The following is a 17,012-nucleotide window of genomic DNA, read 5'->3' as shown; positions in this document are numbered from 1 at the left end:
AATAAATACATGGGGCCCACATTAGCATTGGAGGAACCCGGGCCCCTCTGCCCCCCATGTTCAACGCCCTTGCCAATTAATATTATGTACCGTGCCCTTCACATGCTTAATAATGCAATTTCTTTCCGTTTCTAATCTTGCGTCATCTCTGTGTTGTTTTAATTGTTATTTTAGTTTTTTCCCGGTTTCACAAATATAACAACTGTTACATTTACTACATTCACTTTATCTTGTAAACCACTCCTCTTCTTTCCATCAGCTCCTCTCGTCTTTCCTCCTTCCTTTCTTTCTTCTTCTTCTTCCTCATGCGTAACACATCCTTACACCTTTTCTGTACGTTGAAACGCTCCCTATTCTTTTTTCAGTGCCTCTTAATTATCTTCGTGTCCTCCCTCATACTTTTCTGCCAGAGGGATTTATGATGTTTAGTTTACCTTCGCCTGCTTTTGCGATAATTGGCTGAGTCCATTGTGACTAGCCAATCAGAGTTCAGAACTAGTTTCTGGAGTTTTATTATGTTTAGAGCACGTCCCTCTTGTTTTTACAGTGTCTGATGAAGCCAATATGTTCAGTTAGTTGGTGAAACTGTTATTTTTAAAAAAATAAACGCTGCTTCGTTCAATTTTCTAGTTGGGAACAAAATTTAAATTAATATTACAAATAAGATTAAATACAATATTGTCTTGAAAGCGTCAATCTCAACATCTGAAAAGTACCCATAAATATCCAAAAAATGGTTGGTTTTGAGTTTCTCTCCTTTCAGTACAGAAGCTATATGAGATGTGGAACTGTAGCTTAACTAGAAAATCTGAACCATATAAACTTTCATCGGAAATTAAACCAGAGTCACCATTTCTCGCCATATAACCACGAGAGAGCTCAAATATTCAAAGGAGAAACATGATATCCATGTTATACATACAAAAATACTCGGACCTAATCGTAATTTATATATTGACTTGATCGTATATCTAGCTGACCCATTCATCCTTCTGGTTAATATTGAAAGAAAGTCACAAATCTTGTGGAGAATGTTTTCTTTTTTCGTTAAAAACAAAACACACACACAATTTGAAATAATTTAAAGTTCATTTCTCATAGCTACCAAATTTTATAAATGGTAGTTTCTGTTCTATTGTAGGACGTGAAACTATCTTCTGGATGTGATAAATCAATCAAAATACACTCATTGTACTCCCTAGAGCACTAATATTATGTCACTGCCAAGTTAGTTTATCCATATGGTTAGAACAAAACAGTTAATGTTCATTATTTTAGTCGAACAATTCTAATCGAACTGAACCGAAAATCATAAATTTGCTTGTTCTGTAAGGTAAGATGGATCTCTAGCTATAAGCTAAACAGGGGTAGATAATTTATGTTTTATTGTAATAGTACTGTGGAAGCAATGTTGCCAAATGTGTGATATAGTACATGTAGATCAGGAATGTGTGATCCTTATTTCTGAGTGTATTACAGTATTACTTACAGGTGCGGTTGGCAATATTGCTTCCCCAGTTTTGTTGCGGGAAAGCATGAAACAATGATGGAAGCTCTCCCCCATTGGATTTGTGGCGACGAAAATAGTCTTTAAAAGTTCAACAAAAACACATTTTCTTTCTACTTACGAAGCATAGTGAATGTATTGTATTTGAATTTGCACGCTCATAAAACACTTCAGGTCCTGGAGCAGAAAGTAGCCATTTTTAATGCTTCAAATCTATAGAGACTTTCAATCAGAAAGAAACGATCTGCGAAACTACATTTTTACAAGGCACTTCCGAGATTGTGAAGGATACTTTCTGAATGATAACTACATCAATCCCGCTATCTTTCAAATTCAAAAATAAAATTTACTTTCTGAACAAAGTAATAACTCAAGATATCTACACAGGTCGTAGTAGTCAAAACTAAACGTATTGTTTAGATCAATGATTTCTAACCGGTGTGTCACAACATCAATGTGTTGTGTAGTACCATGTGGTGTGGAGTACCAGTTACGAAATTTTTGTATATAAACATTAATATTAATCACTGGCTTATGTAACAAATTATGAATGAAACAAAAGGATCCCATAGCGGTTTCTCGTGGAAAATGAAATTTGAAATTAGTTCGAAAATTAGGTGCAGTCATTTAGGCTTGAGTCCAACTCCTTCGGAAAAATATAGATTTCCATATTGCAAAACGCACAACATGAAGAATGTAAAAACCTTGCAAATTTTATAATGGGGTATATGGGAAGCCGAATTTTTTTAATGAACCTTATGTTATGCCAGGGAATTGACTTCAACGTATTATGTACATTAATATCCTCTACAAACAATAATCGCAAACTAATACGTAATTTCTGTTTACATCCATGCACGTTCATGCCCAGTGAGTTTGCATATAACGAATGTAGACCCTTTGTTTAATAAAAGTTCTAAGGCACAGAAAAAAAAATCCTGTGTGAAATGCCATGTTAATGTTTGTACCTTACCATTTCATTTTACTCACTTCACGAGAATATTTAAGTTTATATTTTTATTACATCAAGTTACAGCTAATTCTAGAAAGTACGCGGCTTTATCAAATATGCCGTATAACTGCAAATAACCTCCAACATTGAATTCTAATCCGATTATTTTTTTAATGCTTTCAAAATCAGCAGCATTTGTTTTCAGTTAACATTAGTACGTACATATCATGTGTAGTAGGCAGATGCTTGGAATGAGGTAAAAGTTGCTAGAGAAAAGTCACTAGTGAGTGATCTCATGCATGCTTAAACTAGTTATTTTTTAATTTTGGGCAAAGTTCTGTATGAGCACGGAAGAAGGGTCATTATTCTAGTTTGCAACTATTATTTGGAGAGCATATTAGTCCATAGCATATGTTGGAATCACACAGCACGCTCCCTGCCATGAACATAAGGTAACTAAAAATTTCGGCCATGAGGGTTAGTCTCATAGAAAGTGACGCGATTCGCACTTTCTACAATGTAATTTGTGCTCAAATGAGAAAGGTCACCATTCTGGTTTGCAACTATTATTTGCAAAGAACATTAGTGTCCATCATACATTGGAATCAGCCACCTGGCATGAAAAAAAGGTACCGAAAAAATTCTTCTACACGCCTCATTATAAAGTTTGCAGTGTTTTTGCACTCTTCACCGTGATGCGTATTGCAATGCGGAAAATTTTTCCCCCGAAGGAGTAGTCTTCAAACCTATTTTCGAAACAATTTCAAAAAATTTAATTTTCCACTAAAAGTCGTCGCGGGTTCTTTAAGTAAAAGTCATCTGTATCTTTTATTTTTGACTATGTAATTAACATACTTTTGTTAGTGTATTACATTAATATATATAAAAAAATATTTTTCTTGCTTAAGTTATTACCATTTTTAAATCATTCTGTTCGAAATTCTGTTGAACGACAGATACCCATGACTTGGTTTGACGAAAAATTGTGGAAAGTTTTACAATAAGGTTTCTTCTATTTAGCAAAACTGAATGAAGATTTAATGTCACCAATTCGTCTGCTTTCATTCTTAAAATCCAAACGATTGCATATTAAATGATTAACACATATTTCGGATGAACCGAACTCAAAACTTAACATGTGTATGAAACTATGTTAAAATTATTCTTCTTTATTATCGCCATCATCATCATCATTATTATTATTATCAACATCTTTACTGTTTGTTCCCTGCGACAGTACAGATGCGTCAGAATAAAATTCGTCGGTGTTAGTTGACCTGCAAATACACCAAGATATTACTTTTCGGTGAATAGAATAAACTTAACTCTGAGGGTATGTTATTATTCAGCGGTATCAAGCTTAGGCCTATAATTTAAAGTATTATCATTTATTAATAAGTTTCATGTGGTATTTGAAGCATATGATAGGATGGTCACTGAAATATTATTAACACTAGTAGAAGTTTACACAATCGATTTGTAAGAAAAAGAACTCTTGTAATAAAATTCTTCTTTCAATTAAATAACGTTATATTAAATTATTATTGACATAATGTTGAGCTATATATTCTTTTCTCTCAAGACGAATAGTTATCAGACAATTTATTTACTAATTGTAAGCAACCATTCCTACCGGGTCTCAATTGAAACCTTGATTTTTTTTTAAAAAGTAAGAATCCGTCTATCCCAGTCTTAATTCAGAAAATGGATAGAAAGGTGCAGCATAGTAAAAGAAAGAAAAAAGGTTTTAGTATTTGAACTTGAGTTGGAAACAGTGAACTCTTTTTTTGCATGTAATAGTGCTGCCATCTACGAACTTAAGTCGTTTGTCTTGATCTATCGAACCTCACATTTGTTTAAGGTAATGGCGATGGATAGCTACTACATAGTAATGTGGTTACATTAATAGTGAAGTGTATCGAATAATTAGTGTGGTGAAGATGATAAATTGAATAATGAAAGTGAATTAATTTGTATAAGGTATTGGGATTGTGTCAAATTAACCGATTAATATACGTATTGTCAAAATTTGAACCTTTTATTTTTGCTTCTATTTGACCTAACTATAATGTATATTGGACACTCAATTGTGATATGAACTTAAGCCCTTCAACATTTGAAATGTTAATTTTGGTTTATTTGGATGATTACCCTAATTAGTAATCAGTTGACGATTGAAATTGAACTTGAAATTATAAATTAAAAAAAATTACTTTGTAGATCTATATTAATGTCAAGTCAGCTTCCGACATGTGAAACAGTGATTGTGATGTACTTCATAAGGGAATCATTTCAATATGTTATTAGTTGTATCTTTATATATAAAATAAATTGTATGTTACTGTTGAAATTGATTCCTTCAATATACAAATCTTAACTACCCTTTACTCTAAGCCTATCTTTCGTAACTACTCGGAAATGCAGTGTATCTGTCGTTTTGACTTGATTGCAGCAAAGGGAAAAAGAAGAGTGTACTTAAAGAATTCCTCCACAACTATTGTATTGACCGAGAATTTATCCTCTGCTGTTATGTAAGCCCGCAAAACATATGTAATGTGGGTTGCGTATAGACAAGATGCTGTTAGAAATAACGTTTCATCTTTCCCTCCGAGTCGCAAGTTGAAAAACAGTTTCGTACGCGATTAGATCTGGTGAAGAGCCATCTATGTACCAAATTTGATAGCTCTATAATTCTAGGTGGCTCTTTTCTATGTGAATAATCGATGACAGCAGACATCACCCCTTTGATTATTATTACTAAAGATAATGTTCAAAATAGAACTTCTCCTTAAGTAAGTTTACTCAAGATTAGTCACCTTTATGAATTTGTTTGCAACTGTCTTCTTGTAAGAATATAATTTCATAATGATTTTGCAGGGTACTTTTAATACTGTTATTATGTGTATAATCGGGAAATGTATGTGTGTGGTAAATTTCATAGGAAAAGAATTATAAATACGAAAATTAGAATGAGTAAAACAAAATTTTGCTAAATGGACTAGAAAATTTTATTTTCGTTTTATTGTTCTTATTTACTGCTCTTTTGACATGAAATTTGCCACATACATGTATTTGCCGATTATGCACATACTAGTACTATAAGAAATACCGGGCGAATTCGTTATCTAATTATATTCCTACAACAACATATTTATAGACATGCGACAATAATTTTGGAAATGAGTGTACATGCCCTTAGTTACATAATGAAACAAAACAATGTGTTAAATATCAACATAGGCAGCTGTGTTAACTGGCTTCTTCAAACTGCCAGGGATACAATTGATACTTTCCTGAAGGTAGTCAATTGAGGTATTAGCAATAACCTCTTGAATCCATGTCTCCAATATCTCCATTGTGTAAGGTTATAACTTGTACATCCCCACAAGAAAAAAGAATTACATGGGTTGAGATCTGGACTTCTTACTGGCCGTTCGGGGAGTCCACACCGTCAAGCGAACGTCCAGGAAGCTCGTTCATAAACAGATAATAGTCCGTCATCTTTTATACATTGTGCGTGCTGCTTCTTGAGGTCAACGATTGAACTAACTGAAGCAGCCAATGTGAAATCTTAATACGTACTTTATGTTACGATACTGTTTTCAACATGAAATCAGTAATGTTATAATTTATGTAAAATGTTAAAATACCTAGTTACGGTATTTTTCACCCACTCGGTATATGCAGGTCTGTAGTCGATGGTACACGCCGGTACACGTCGTATACCCTCTGCTTAATCTTAATCATTAGAGTGTACCTTCTGCTTCAAAGCGTATTGTACTTTCTACTTTTGTTTCGTTTATATTTATTTAATTAATCGGGCAATGGCTCCAATGATAAAGTGACTATATCACCAGACCAAAACATAAAATCGTTAGTTTTAGGATAAGGGAATAGATGGATGCAACAAAATGGCGTATTTTCGTTCTGAGACGATATCCTAGGGTTTTGTAAATCGATGGCTCTGATATTTCAATTGTTTAAAATCTTGTTCTCTGCTAAACAAAACCAAACTTTTCGGTATTTTTAAACTAAGGTGTGAATATTTTCAATATCATGCTAATGTTAATACGTAACTTTGAGCCATACAGAAGCTATTAATTGAAAAAAAAAATATTCGTGTATTAATGATTTTAAAGCGTTAAATTTGAACATAATTTTCTTACTTCTGGCACGTCGGGCGCGATTTTCTCTGTTCCATCTCGGAGTGAGTTGGCTCCTTTTCCATAACTACACCCATTTATGTTATTAATGGTGTGATTTAAGTAAATAATGTCATCAAGAAAATAGGATGAAATGCTTTTAGACTATAAAACAGTAATCTATCCTTTATATTTAAATTCAATTAATTAATACATGCGTTATACATTGTTCATTAAAAATGCCTTCTATGTCTTTTATGACAATCATAGATGATTACAAAATAAAATTTTAGGACTACAGCACTGGGCATATGTTAGGTATTAAAACATTGCTCAATTCAGTTGGGTATGCTGTTTTGTTCTAATTATATTTTACTCGTATAAACTAATTGTTAATTATGTTTTAAAGAAAATTAAAACATTGTTTTATTTTGTTTAGTTTTTGAGCTTATCAAAATCAGGAAGTTGAGACCACTTTAGGTCCTATTTAGCTTACTGTTTAAGCAAAATGTAGAAGAATACAAGCAAAGATATCCTCTTTAAAGTCGGTGTAGTTGAACAGTCCTTAGCCGGCTGCCTTTGTATGAAAGCTAAGAGATTTTCTGTGCAGGAGCGCATCAACGGGGGTCCAGGTCCACCGGGTACGGAACCTTCCCGCGCCTCCTAAAAAAAATTCTACTCAAGACACGATGGTACACTTTCTCAACAAAACTATACTTGTTTAATAGGGGAATGATTGATGTAGCACGAAGATTTGATCTTACACATTTCATCTGTGCTCTTTTTATAAAAACAAACTAGTTCTATTTTTATTTATTTATTTATTTTGAAAACCTGAATGGAAGAACTTTACAATTACTTAGTTTTTTCGAGTGCAGAATACCCGTTCAATACTACATACAAGTAGTAGCTTATAGTATTGTCCCCGGCCAAAGCTTGGACCCCTCCTAAAGCCTGGACCCTTCTGGGTGCAGGCCTGCTTTCCGTGGTTGACCTCTACCCCTCTCTCTTTCTCATACATATATAAAATGGCCGCAAGAAAAATGAGCATGTAAAATAACTGATGAATGCTTATTTTCAACTTTCTAAATTGTAGTACAACCTTGTGTACAATAATCAAAAATAATAAGTTTTGTCAGGATCCACGATTGGTTGAGGGAATCTAGACTTACACTTACATAAAGACACTTATAAATACTAAGTAATCTTATATAGAATATGGTGAAAAAAGGTGCGAGGATCATGGTGGGGTTTGTATTTCTAGATAAGTGAATAAGCAGAATATTCATTTCAAATTTTGCTTAGGACAGGGGAGAAAAAATTCTCTACCGATGCCGATGTAAGTAGAAAAATAGGCTTGACGTTTTCCACTGGTATATTACCATAATATTGATTAATATAGATCTTGGATGAGAGAACTAAGTTTGACTCATCTGGTTTTCAGACTAAAAGTGTTTGAAGCTCGTGAATTCTGAGCATACCAAAGTGCAGTCGAAATCTAACGTCGTAGCTTTGAAGTGGAAAAAGAAAAAGCTCCAAACAATGCTAAATTATGGGTTGACAATCGTGTTTATCTACGACCCGTTCGGGAGAGTAATGCTCCCGGAAGTATGTTTCTTCGCGCGCTACTCTAGCCAGCTGTTCTACGCACTATCCTAGCCAGCTGTTTTAAGTTATACAAAATTTATATAATCGAGTACAAGGGAAACAAAACGAGCCGTGCGGGGGTTCTAACCCGTTCCTACTACTCCTACTCCTGCTCCTACTACTACTACTTATCTGCACAAAAGTAAGTGAATCACTTTTTTGAGTATTATTTTCATCTTATTTTAATTTAAAAAGTGTTATAAAAATGTAATAAAAATTCCTTGGGCCGGGTTTGAACTCACGCCAAAAGCAATATTTGTTACTAGCCCACTCGGCCACGAAGACCGACAGTAGCAATCGTTTCATTTCTCCTATCTGAATGCAATGTGGCAAGAAATGGATAACGCCAACCAATCAGAACTGTGTTTTTCGTCCCTACTTCCGAGAGCATTACTGTTCTGAGCTAGTCCTGTTTATCTTAACTTATACGAAATAAAGCAATAGGGAAAAAATTCAGAATTAGTGCCTTGAGAAGTTTAAACCAATTATTTTTACTTGTCAAAACAATCAAAAACAGCAGTACATACCTTTTTCTTAAATACAGAATCACGTACATAATTACCGCGTTTCCAACGAGAAGAACACTTATTACCAAGGTAGGCACAATCACATCTGAAAAAGATATATACATACATAAGCGAATATTTATTAAATCAATGATATTAAAACACTCTTTCGGTACTTTTCTTGCCATATTACTCTTTGCAGATGATTTGAGATTATTCGTAAATGTGAAATCTATAGATGACTGTTTACTCTTGCAACATGATCTGACCAATATACCAATATGAAGTAAATATTAATAAGTGTAAAACCATGACATACAGTAGACGTGAAAAAACGTGTGACTTCACTTACTCGATCAATGGAATAAGTTTAGAAAAAATATATATACAATTAATGATCTACATGGTTTCCGCCAGTATTTCAAAATCTGGGGGGTGTTCAAAAATTTAAGGGGGTGTGAGTGCCTCACTTTTAGAAAACTCATACTATTATTTTTACTTTTCTCGTATTATCCTAAAATTCTGCAATAACACAAAAAATGACACCTTTCCACTGCAATTATAATTTCAACAAAGTAGAAAATGTTGAATTGACCTTCATTTCCTTTTTGTATCGAAAGATCCAATATATTTCAGCCAAAAAAATTTTTGTAGGCCTTATATCTGGAGAATTACATATAGTGTAACCAAATCCAAACTTTCACTTAACTTAGTATGATGTACTTCCTCCGTAAAAAAATATAAAATCTCGATTTAGGGACAGTTCAAAACTTTTGAGGCTCTTGATTAAAAAAATCCAATATATTTCATTCAATCAAGCATTTTCTTGTACGACCCATATCTGGAGAACTACATATAGTGTAACCAAACCCAAATTATCTCTTAACTCAGTACATGTACGTATTCCGTAAAAATTATGAAAACCGAAATAGGGGTCGTTCAAAAATTTTGTGGCTCCTAATCTTAAAAAGCCAATATATTTCATACAATAAAAGTTTTCTTGTACGCCCCATGTCTGGAGAACTACGTATAGTGTAGCCAAACCAAAACTATCACTTAACTCAATATGATGTGCTTATTACGTAAAAAAAACAAAAAACAAAAAAAACAGAAACTCGATTTATAAGTCGTTCAAAAATTTTGTGGCACCTGATCCAAAAATTAATTAGTGGCCAAGGTCGCAATCTTTTGATGCGTTTGTAACCGCCCTGGAGTTCAGGTCGCTGTTCGTGGTCCGTGGTCCTACCAATAAGTATTCTCCTGAGACTGGAACTTACCTGGACAGGACGATGAAGGACCTCTCCAAGAAGAGTTACAAACTGTTCCCAAATCGCTCGACGGTCTCAGTAATGAGATGAGGATTAGGCGCCGAGAGGTTCGGGTGTCTCGTCTCGAAAACCTCACGGACGATCAGACGGTCATCCAGACCATAACGTACACAAACATCACTCATACAAACAACGAAAACACACTGGATTAAATGACACTATACTTATTTATTAGAACACTATTATATATATAAAAATAAAAAAGCGAAGAGGAATGAACACAACACGGGACACTGAATATGTAAAATAATTTTCGTCACTGAAATCACACTTTGCCTTTTCAGTGCGCGATAGCCCTTTGAATATATAAGATTATAATTCGGATTTCACAGTAAATGCTTCTCTCACACCATTGACACACTTGGGGGATTAGCACTGGGGAAAAGTTGTCTGGATCGTCCCACGATGAATCCAGTTGCTGCGCTGAGTAATCCTGAAGCGTAAAGATGCGTCTTCAGTAAATTAAAAAAGATCTCCACAGTGGAATGCTGATGTTGGAGGGCGCATGTATAAGTTTCTAAACGCACAAGGTCTGCGGACCTGGGACTTCACTAGTTGGGGCTAGCCGTAAGAAAACGTCCTTCACCGGCTAATTAGCTTGTGCCCCTTAAAAAGTTATATTTGAAGCTCGACGCGAGATGCGTGGTTACGGCTTCCAGACCTGGAGTCAAACTCCCTGAGCACCGAAGCTCAAGATACGGGTAGCAATGGTTAACTAAAAAGGGTTGGCAGTTCATTTCAAAAATCACTCAGTTAACTCACCTGTATGCACATACAAACAGAATATAGAAAACAATTTATGTTAATTTTAGTCAACTGCCCATAATGCACTAGACACGGCGATAACTTTGGCGTGAGAAATACAGATAACGAGTACAAAACAACGCAGTTGGTGCCACTTTGGTTGCTGGATACCTGTTCTGGTCTGGTCTGCTCTAATCTATTGCAATGTTCCATAAGCGATTAAAGAAAACACTTAATTGAGTTCCCAATAACTATAGAATATATACTGTGTATATAATGAGTCAGGGAGAAACACTGAAATGGTTCGTCACTAGCTGAAATGTTCTCAGCAAAATCAATGTTTTAAATATATATATGAAAAAATGATGAAAGACTTCTTTGTCCAATTGTGTGGGAAAGAAGCAATTCCCACAGAAGAAAGAACTTATATGCGTTGCAGAATAAAGTATAAATCGAAAATAAACTGTCTTTACTATCTTTAAGAAATATACAGAGTGTCCACAAAAAATCCTTCTATAACCTGGTATCCTTCCTAAATTTTTAGCCAAGATCGCAATCTTTTGATCCATTTTTTGGATCATTCCTAAAATTCTTGGCTAATAATTTATTTTTATTTTGTGTGAATACCCATTACAATTAAGGTAAGTTATAGTATTAACGAATTAATTCACTTGACTAATGTTGAACTAAAATCCGTCATAGTTTTCTTGATTAATGTATTCATGGACAAATAAACGTCAGATGTTCTAAATTTATCATTTCTCTTTTCGTTCTTAAATTTCTGTTTGCTCTGCCTAAAATGGAAACTTTTTTGCGACTGAGATCCGTCAGTGGCTAGGTTAGGTTAGATGAACTCTATCTGATATCTGAAGTGCTAAAGCAACAACATGATATACTAGAACATTTATTGCTAATTGCAGATATTGTACACTCATCTCCAAAATGATTGTCGCATATCTATAACTGTCTTCTTGTAAGAATATAATTTGATAATGATTTTGCAGGGTACTTTTAATACTGATACTATGTGTACAATCGGGAAATGTATATTTGTAGTAAATTTCATAGAAAAAGAATTATAAATACGAAAATCATAATGAATAAAATAAAATGTAACTAAATGAAAAAGAAAATTTTATTTTCGTTTTATTGTTCTTATTTACTGCTCTTTTGACATGAAATTTGCGACATACATGTCTTTGCCAATTATACACATACTAACATTATAAGAAATATTGGGCGAATTCGTTATCAAATTATATTCCTACATCAACATATTTATAGACATGCGACAATAATTTTGGACATGAGTGTACCTTTTATCGCAACATTGTAGGTAACTAAATTCGTTTAAATTTATAGCCAATGTAATTTTGTACTTTTTGTACTTTGTACTTTGTAGTTTTGTATTTTTTATTTTTTATTTATTATTATTATTATTATTATTATTATTATTATTATTATTATTATTATTATTATTATTATTATTATTATTTTACCAATGCGACTCATATATTCACGAATGTATTAATAGTCTTGATGACTACCGTATGCATATTGACAAACACTCCTCTGAACCGTTTTTCATTAGTCTTCTTCACATTTTTACACATTGTAACACCACTTTATAACCTATACATGCCTTATGTGAGTTCGTTTAATAGTCAAGTTAAATGCTTTTTCTGATCCTAATGAAAAAAAAGTATTGGAAATATATTTACAAGCATACTTGTGAACCACGGCGCAGTCTTACCAAGATTGAAAATCACTGTTCCAAGTTCTTTAATATTCTTTGAAACGTAAATTCATTTATTTTGATTCATTCATGGCCCAACTGAACCGATGCCACTCGTATAGGACTTCTCAACCATTTCTCGTATGCACAACCAGGCCGGTAGCCAACCCGAAGATGTAGGGGGAAGAGGCGGAAGAAGTTAGAGATGGCCCGATCCAACCATATTATAGTTCATTTGCAAGCCTACCGTGAAAATTTTAGGGGCAGTAAAAGTTTAGGGGGTCCTCCCCCTAGATTCCCTTGGACACGGGCCTGTGCACAACTTATAAAATTTTCAAAATCAGCCTCAACACTTTTATTTTCACTTCAAACATCAGGTAAACAAGATCCTTCCAAGGACACCCTTCATCAAATTATTAACGTGTTCTGGAGTGAGCCAGCACCGTTCCGAAGTTAAAATTCTATTCATTGTTGAAGATGATCTCTCCACTGAAGCGGTACCTATTGGAAGAAGCACACATTTTGTTGCCAGAGCTGACAAATTATGAAATATAATGCATTTATATTCTTCACAGGAAAGCTTCATTAGAAACCCCTTGAAGAAAGTTATTCTTTCAATCGTTTGAGAGTCCTATATTCAAATAGGACTTCTTCGCACAAAACATGAAATAATTGTGAAAAATTGCCTATTCAGGCTTGGATCAAGGCAGAAGTTTAGGGGGATGACACCCCCCATTGGGGGGGTCTGGCGGAATCCCTGATGATCTAGGTGTGATATTTGATCAAAAAAGTGACTTTTTCGCATCATGTGGGAAATATCACCAAGGATGCATATCGGAACCTTACGTGTTATCATTCGTACGACAATTTACAAATGATAACACTTTAAAAGAGCTTTACTTTTCTTATGTAAGATCCAAACTTGAATATGCCTCACTTATTGGAACACTTCTGTGAAAATATATAGTCAAAAAATAGAGCAGATACAAAGCAAATTCGTACGTTTTCTTACACACAAAAGGACAGAACTTTACTCAAATACGAACCGTATGATAATTTACTTGATAACTTTGCACTTCAGACACTTGAACAAAGATGGACGTTAAACGACCTCATTTTCTTACACAAACTTTCTCACAACAAAATAAACTGCGAAATAGACATAACTTCAAAAATAATGATCCAGGTTTCATCTCTCAAAACACACAAGGGAAACAGTGACTTGTTCTATTGCAGGAAGACACGAACAAATGCACTGCATATGTCGCATACATGGAGAATTTGTGCTATATACAATAAAATCAGTTATGAAGATGCAGATATATTTCACATCCATTTCACATAAGTGAAATGTATATTTCACTCACAAGTATATTTCACTCAATATACTTGTGAAGATGTAGATATATTTCATTGTTCTGAGAAGTCGTTCAAAACGCTAATATTGAATGTTTTGTGAAAAAAAAGTAAAATGTATTATTTTAATTTAATATTCTACGTATATTCAAGCATCAGCATCATTATAATTTAATTTTGTATTAAAGTTTTACGTTTAATCTAACATTATCTATTCAAGCTTCATATGTAAACACTTTAATTGAGCAGTAATGCCTGTTGTATCGACAAATAAATAAATAAATATTAGCTTTACATTTAGGATCCAAAAATACTAAGGAGACAAGTGCAGCAGAAAGAGTAAATTTTTAACAAACGATTTTTTATTAACAAAAAACATTTTTTACGAAGTCTTACAATATAAGACATTACGATGTGCTCAGTTTATTAACGTGTCTTATTTACAAGTAGCATGTGTTTTACTATTAGGAGAATATTTCAATATATTCTAGAGCCTAACCGAACAGAAATCGAAATTAGTATGAAGAAATTAAAGAAACCCAAATCTTCGGCTGTAGAAGACATTCCTGCTGATTTAATTTTAGAATAAAAGGGAAAAATTGGGGAACGAGATACACAAACATTCTCTTCATCTGGAACAAGGAGGAATTCCCATAAGAGTAGAAAGAATCATTGTTCGAATTCTCAAGGAAGGTGACAAAACTGATTATCCAGTCATCTCTTTTGTCAATATCCTATAAAATCATCTCAAACATTGTATTTCAAGACTGACCCCATACGGAAATGAAAGTATTTGAGATTAACTGGGAATGGATTTAGGCTAAATCGATCACTTATTCACGATTCGTCAAATACTGGACAAGAAATACAAATACAATAGCCCCTGTCATTTATTTATTTTAAAATGGGCTACTACTCAGTTAAGAAGTAAACATTGTACAAACTCTTTTATCGAAATTGGAATACCAAAAAGGTTACCTGTGTTTAAATGAATCTGAAAGTAAAATCCGAGTAGGGAAACATTTGTTCATGTTTTTTCACGTCCAGAATGACCTGAAACAAGATGTGTTGTCACTTTTATTATTCAATTTTGTTCTGAAATACGCTATATGAAAAATTAACGATAACAACCAGGAGCTAGACCTAAACGGTTCTCATCAGGTTATGGCTTATGCTGATGTAAATCTGACAGGGAATGATACGTGGACAATAGAAAGAATTGCAAAGGTTTTTTAAACACCTGCAGGGACACGGGCTTAGAAATAAATGCAGAGAAAATTAAATACATGGAGATTGTAAGTTATGAATGCGTTAAAATATTTAAAAAATTCTTCCAATGAAATGGCTACTTTAAAAATATGTAAAATCAAAGGATAATAGGTCAAACCATATCCACGAAGAAATTAAAAGTGGGCTGAAAGCAGGAATTCGTTTTGTTATTCGGTCAAAACTCTTTTGTCTTCGCGAACTCTGTCGAAAAATTTGAAGCTTAAAATATATAAAATATCTATTGCCCTATATGGTTCTGGTACATGGTCGCTAACTTGAAGAAAGAATGCAGACTAAAAGTATTTGAGAATAAGTTTCTGGGGCACATATCCGGAATCTAGAGAAACGGGAATGGGAAACTTCATAACGAGAAATTAAAATTTATACGATATGGCAAACATTGTTAGGCTCATCAAGTCTAGGAGGCTCTGTTGGGCAAGTTATGTAGCCAGAATGGAAGAAACTATCAAATTTTTAACTAAAAACCAAATCGGAAAAAGACTATTAGGAATACCAAAGCACAGATAGAACTATTAAAATGTACCTCCCAGAAACAGGAATACAAAGTAAAAAATGATATCCAGTTGGCTAAGGACAGAAATCAATGGAGTGTTTTTTGTGAATACGGCATCGAACCCCCGGGTTCCATAGACCATAGAGTGAGTTAGTGGAAGTTTCATCGATAACAAAAATTGCAGCTTAAGTTGGATTTCAAACCAAACAGAAAACTGTCTTAACACTTTTACTCTGATTTCTTCTATAAGCAAGAACGCTTGATAATTTCTGGAGATGGTATGTGAATACTGCAAAGAAACAATTACCATAAAAGTACGAAAAGTTGATAGTTCTTAGTCATATACTCTTTTTATTGAGGACGCAGATTTGTTGTACCATTCGGTGTCACATCTATTTGACAACCTTATCATAGTTTCCTTTTAACTTCTGTCATAGAGAAGTTTGTTTGGTTCAAATTCTAATAATGATGTTTGAGATTCTTTGGAATTTTCTCCCATTAAATAACTCGAATTTTGCAAAGGTCTCTTTGCAGAGCTTCTGGCATCATCTTGTAGAAAGAAACGTTACGAAACACCACTGTCTGACTCTTAAAAGCTCGAAATTGCAGAAATCAATAATTGAAACTAAATTATATAGAAATTAATACGAAATCCAGAAGTAAATAAAACACTGTTAACTAGTATTGCATATCAAACTTACCATATACAAAATCTGATTCCTTGGTTAAGACAGCTTTTTCAGAACTTATGTTTCGTTCAAGGTAGGACATTGACTTCCACGTTGAACTATTACCATCCACCGACATTGCTGTGCCTTCAAAATAATAATAATAATAATAATAATAATAATAATAATAATAATAATAATAATAATAATAATAATAATAATAATAATAATATATATATATATATTCTTATTTGTTTAATTTACATTATTCAATAGACACTAAATTTTTTAAATATTATCTGGGTCATTTATGCATTTCGAAGCTTAAGTTTCAAATTGAGATATCAAAAGATGCTTGGTGGAATGACTATGTTTTCAACACTACGGGATTTTATCGTGATTAGTTTGTTATCGTGATTATCTGTGTTAGTTTTAAATGTGAATATAGTTGATCGTAATGGAATTAAACTCATTGACTTATTTTTTAAATTTTAGATCTTATTAAAACATTCGACACAAATATACTGACGTCTGCCCAAATGTAGGTCTTTAAAACGACTCAACACATAGAAATGAATATACAATATTAAGACAAATACTCGATAATTGTTATTATAAATGTTGGAGAGAAAGATATCTTTCCC

General features: G+C 33.5%; 1 protein-coding gene across 1 annotated transcript in view; it reads right to left on the bottom strand.

Moving 5' to 3' along the window:
* LOC145673029 (uncharacterized) overlaps positions 1 to 17,012 on the bottom strand; it is a 170,523-nt gene that overhangs the window by 9,266 nt on the left and 144,245 nt on the right. The window contains exons 7-8 of the mRNA XM_081742356.1: positions 16,402 to 16,518; positions 8,776 to 8,860 (exon numbers count right to left, since the gene is read on the bottom strand). Of these exons, the coding sequence (XP_081598482.1) occupies positions 8,776 to 8,860; positions 16,402 to 16,518 (202 nt within the window). The remainder of the gene's footprint in view (positions 1 to 8,775; positions 8,861 to 16,401; positions 16,519 to 17,012) is intronic.

The sequence above is a fragment of the Thermobia domestica genome, chromosome 2 (genome assembly GCF_964235325.1).
Source record: "Thermobia domestica chromosome 2, izTheDome1.hap1.1, whole genome shotgun sequence".
NCBI lineage: Eukaryota > Metazoa > Arthropoda > Insecta > Zygentoma > Lepismatidae > Thermobia > Thermobia domestica.
This window is presented reverse-complemented; position numbering and strand designations above follow the sequence as displayed.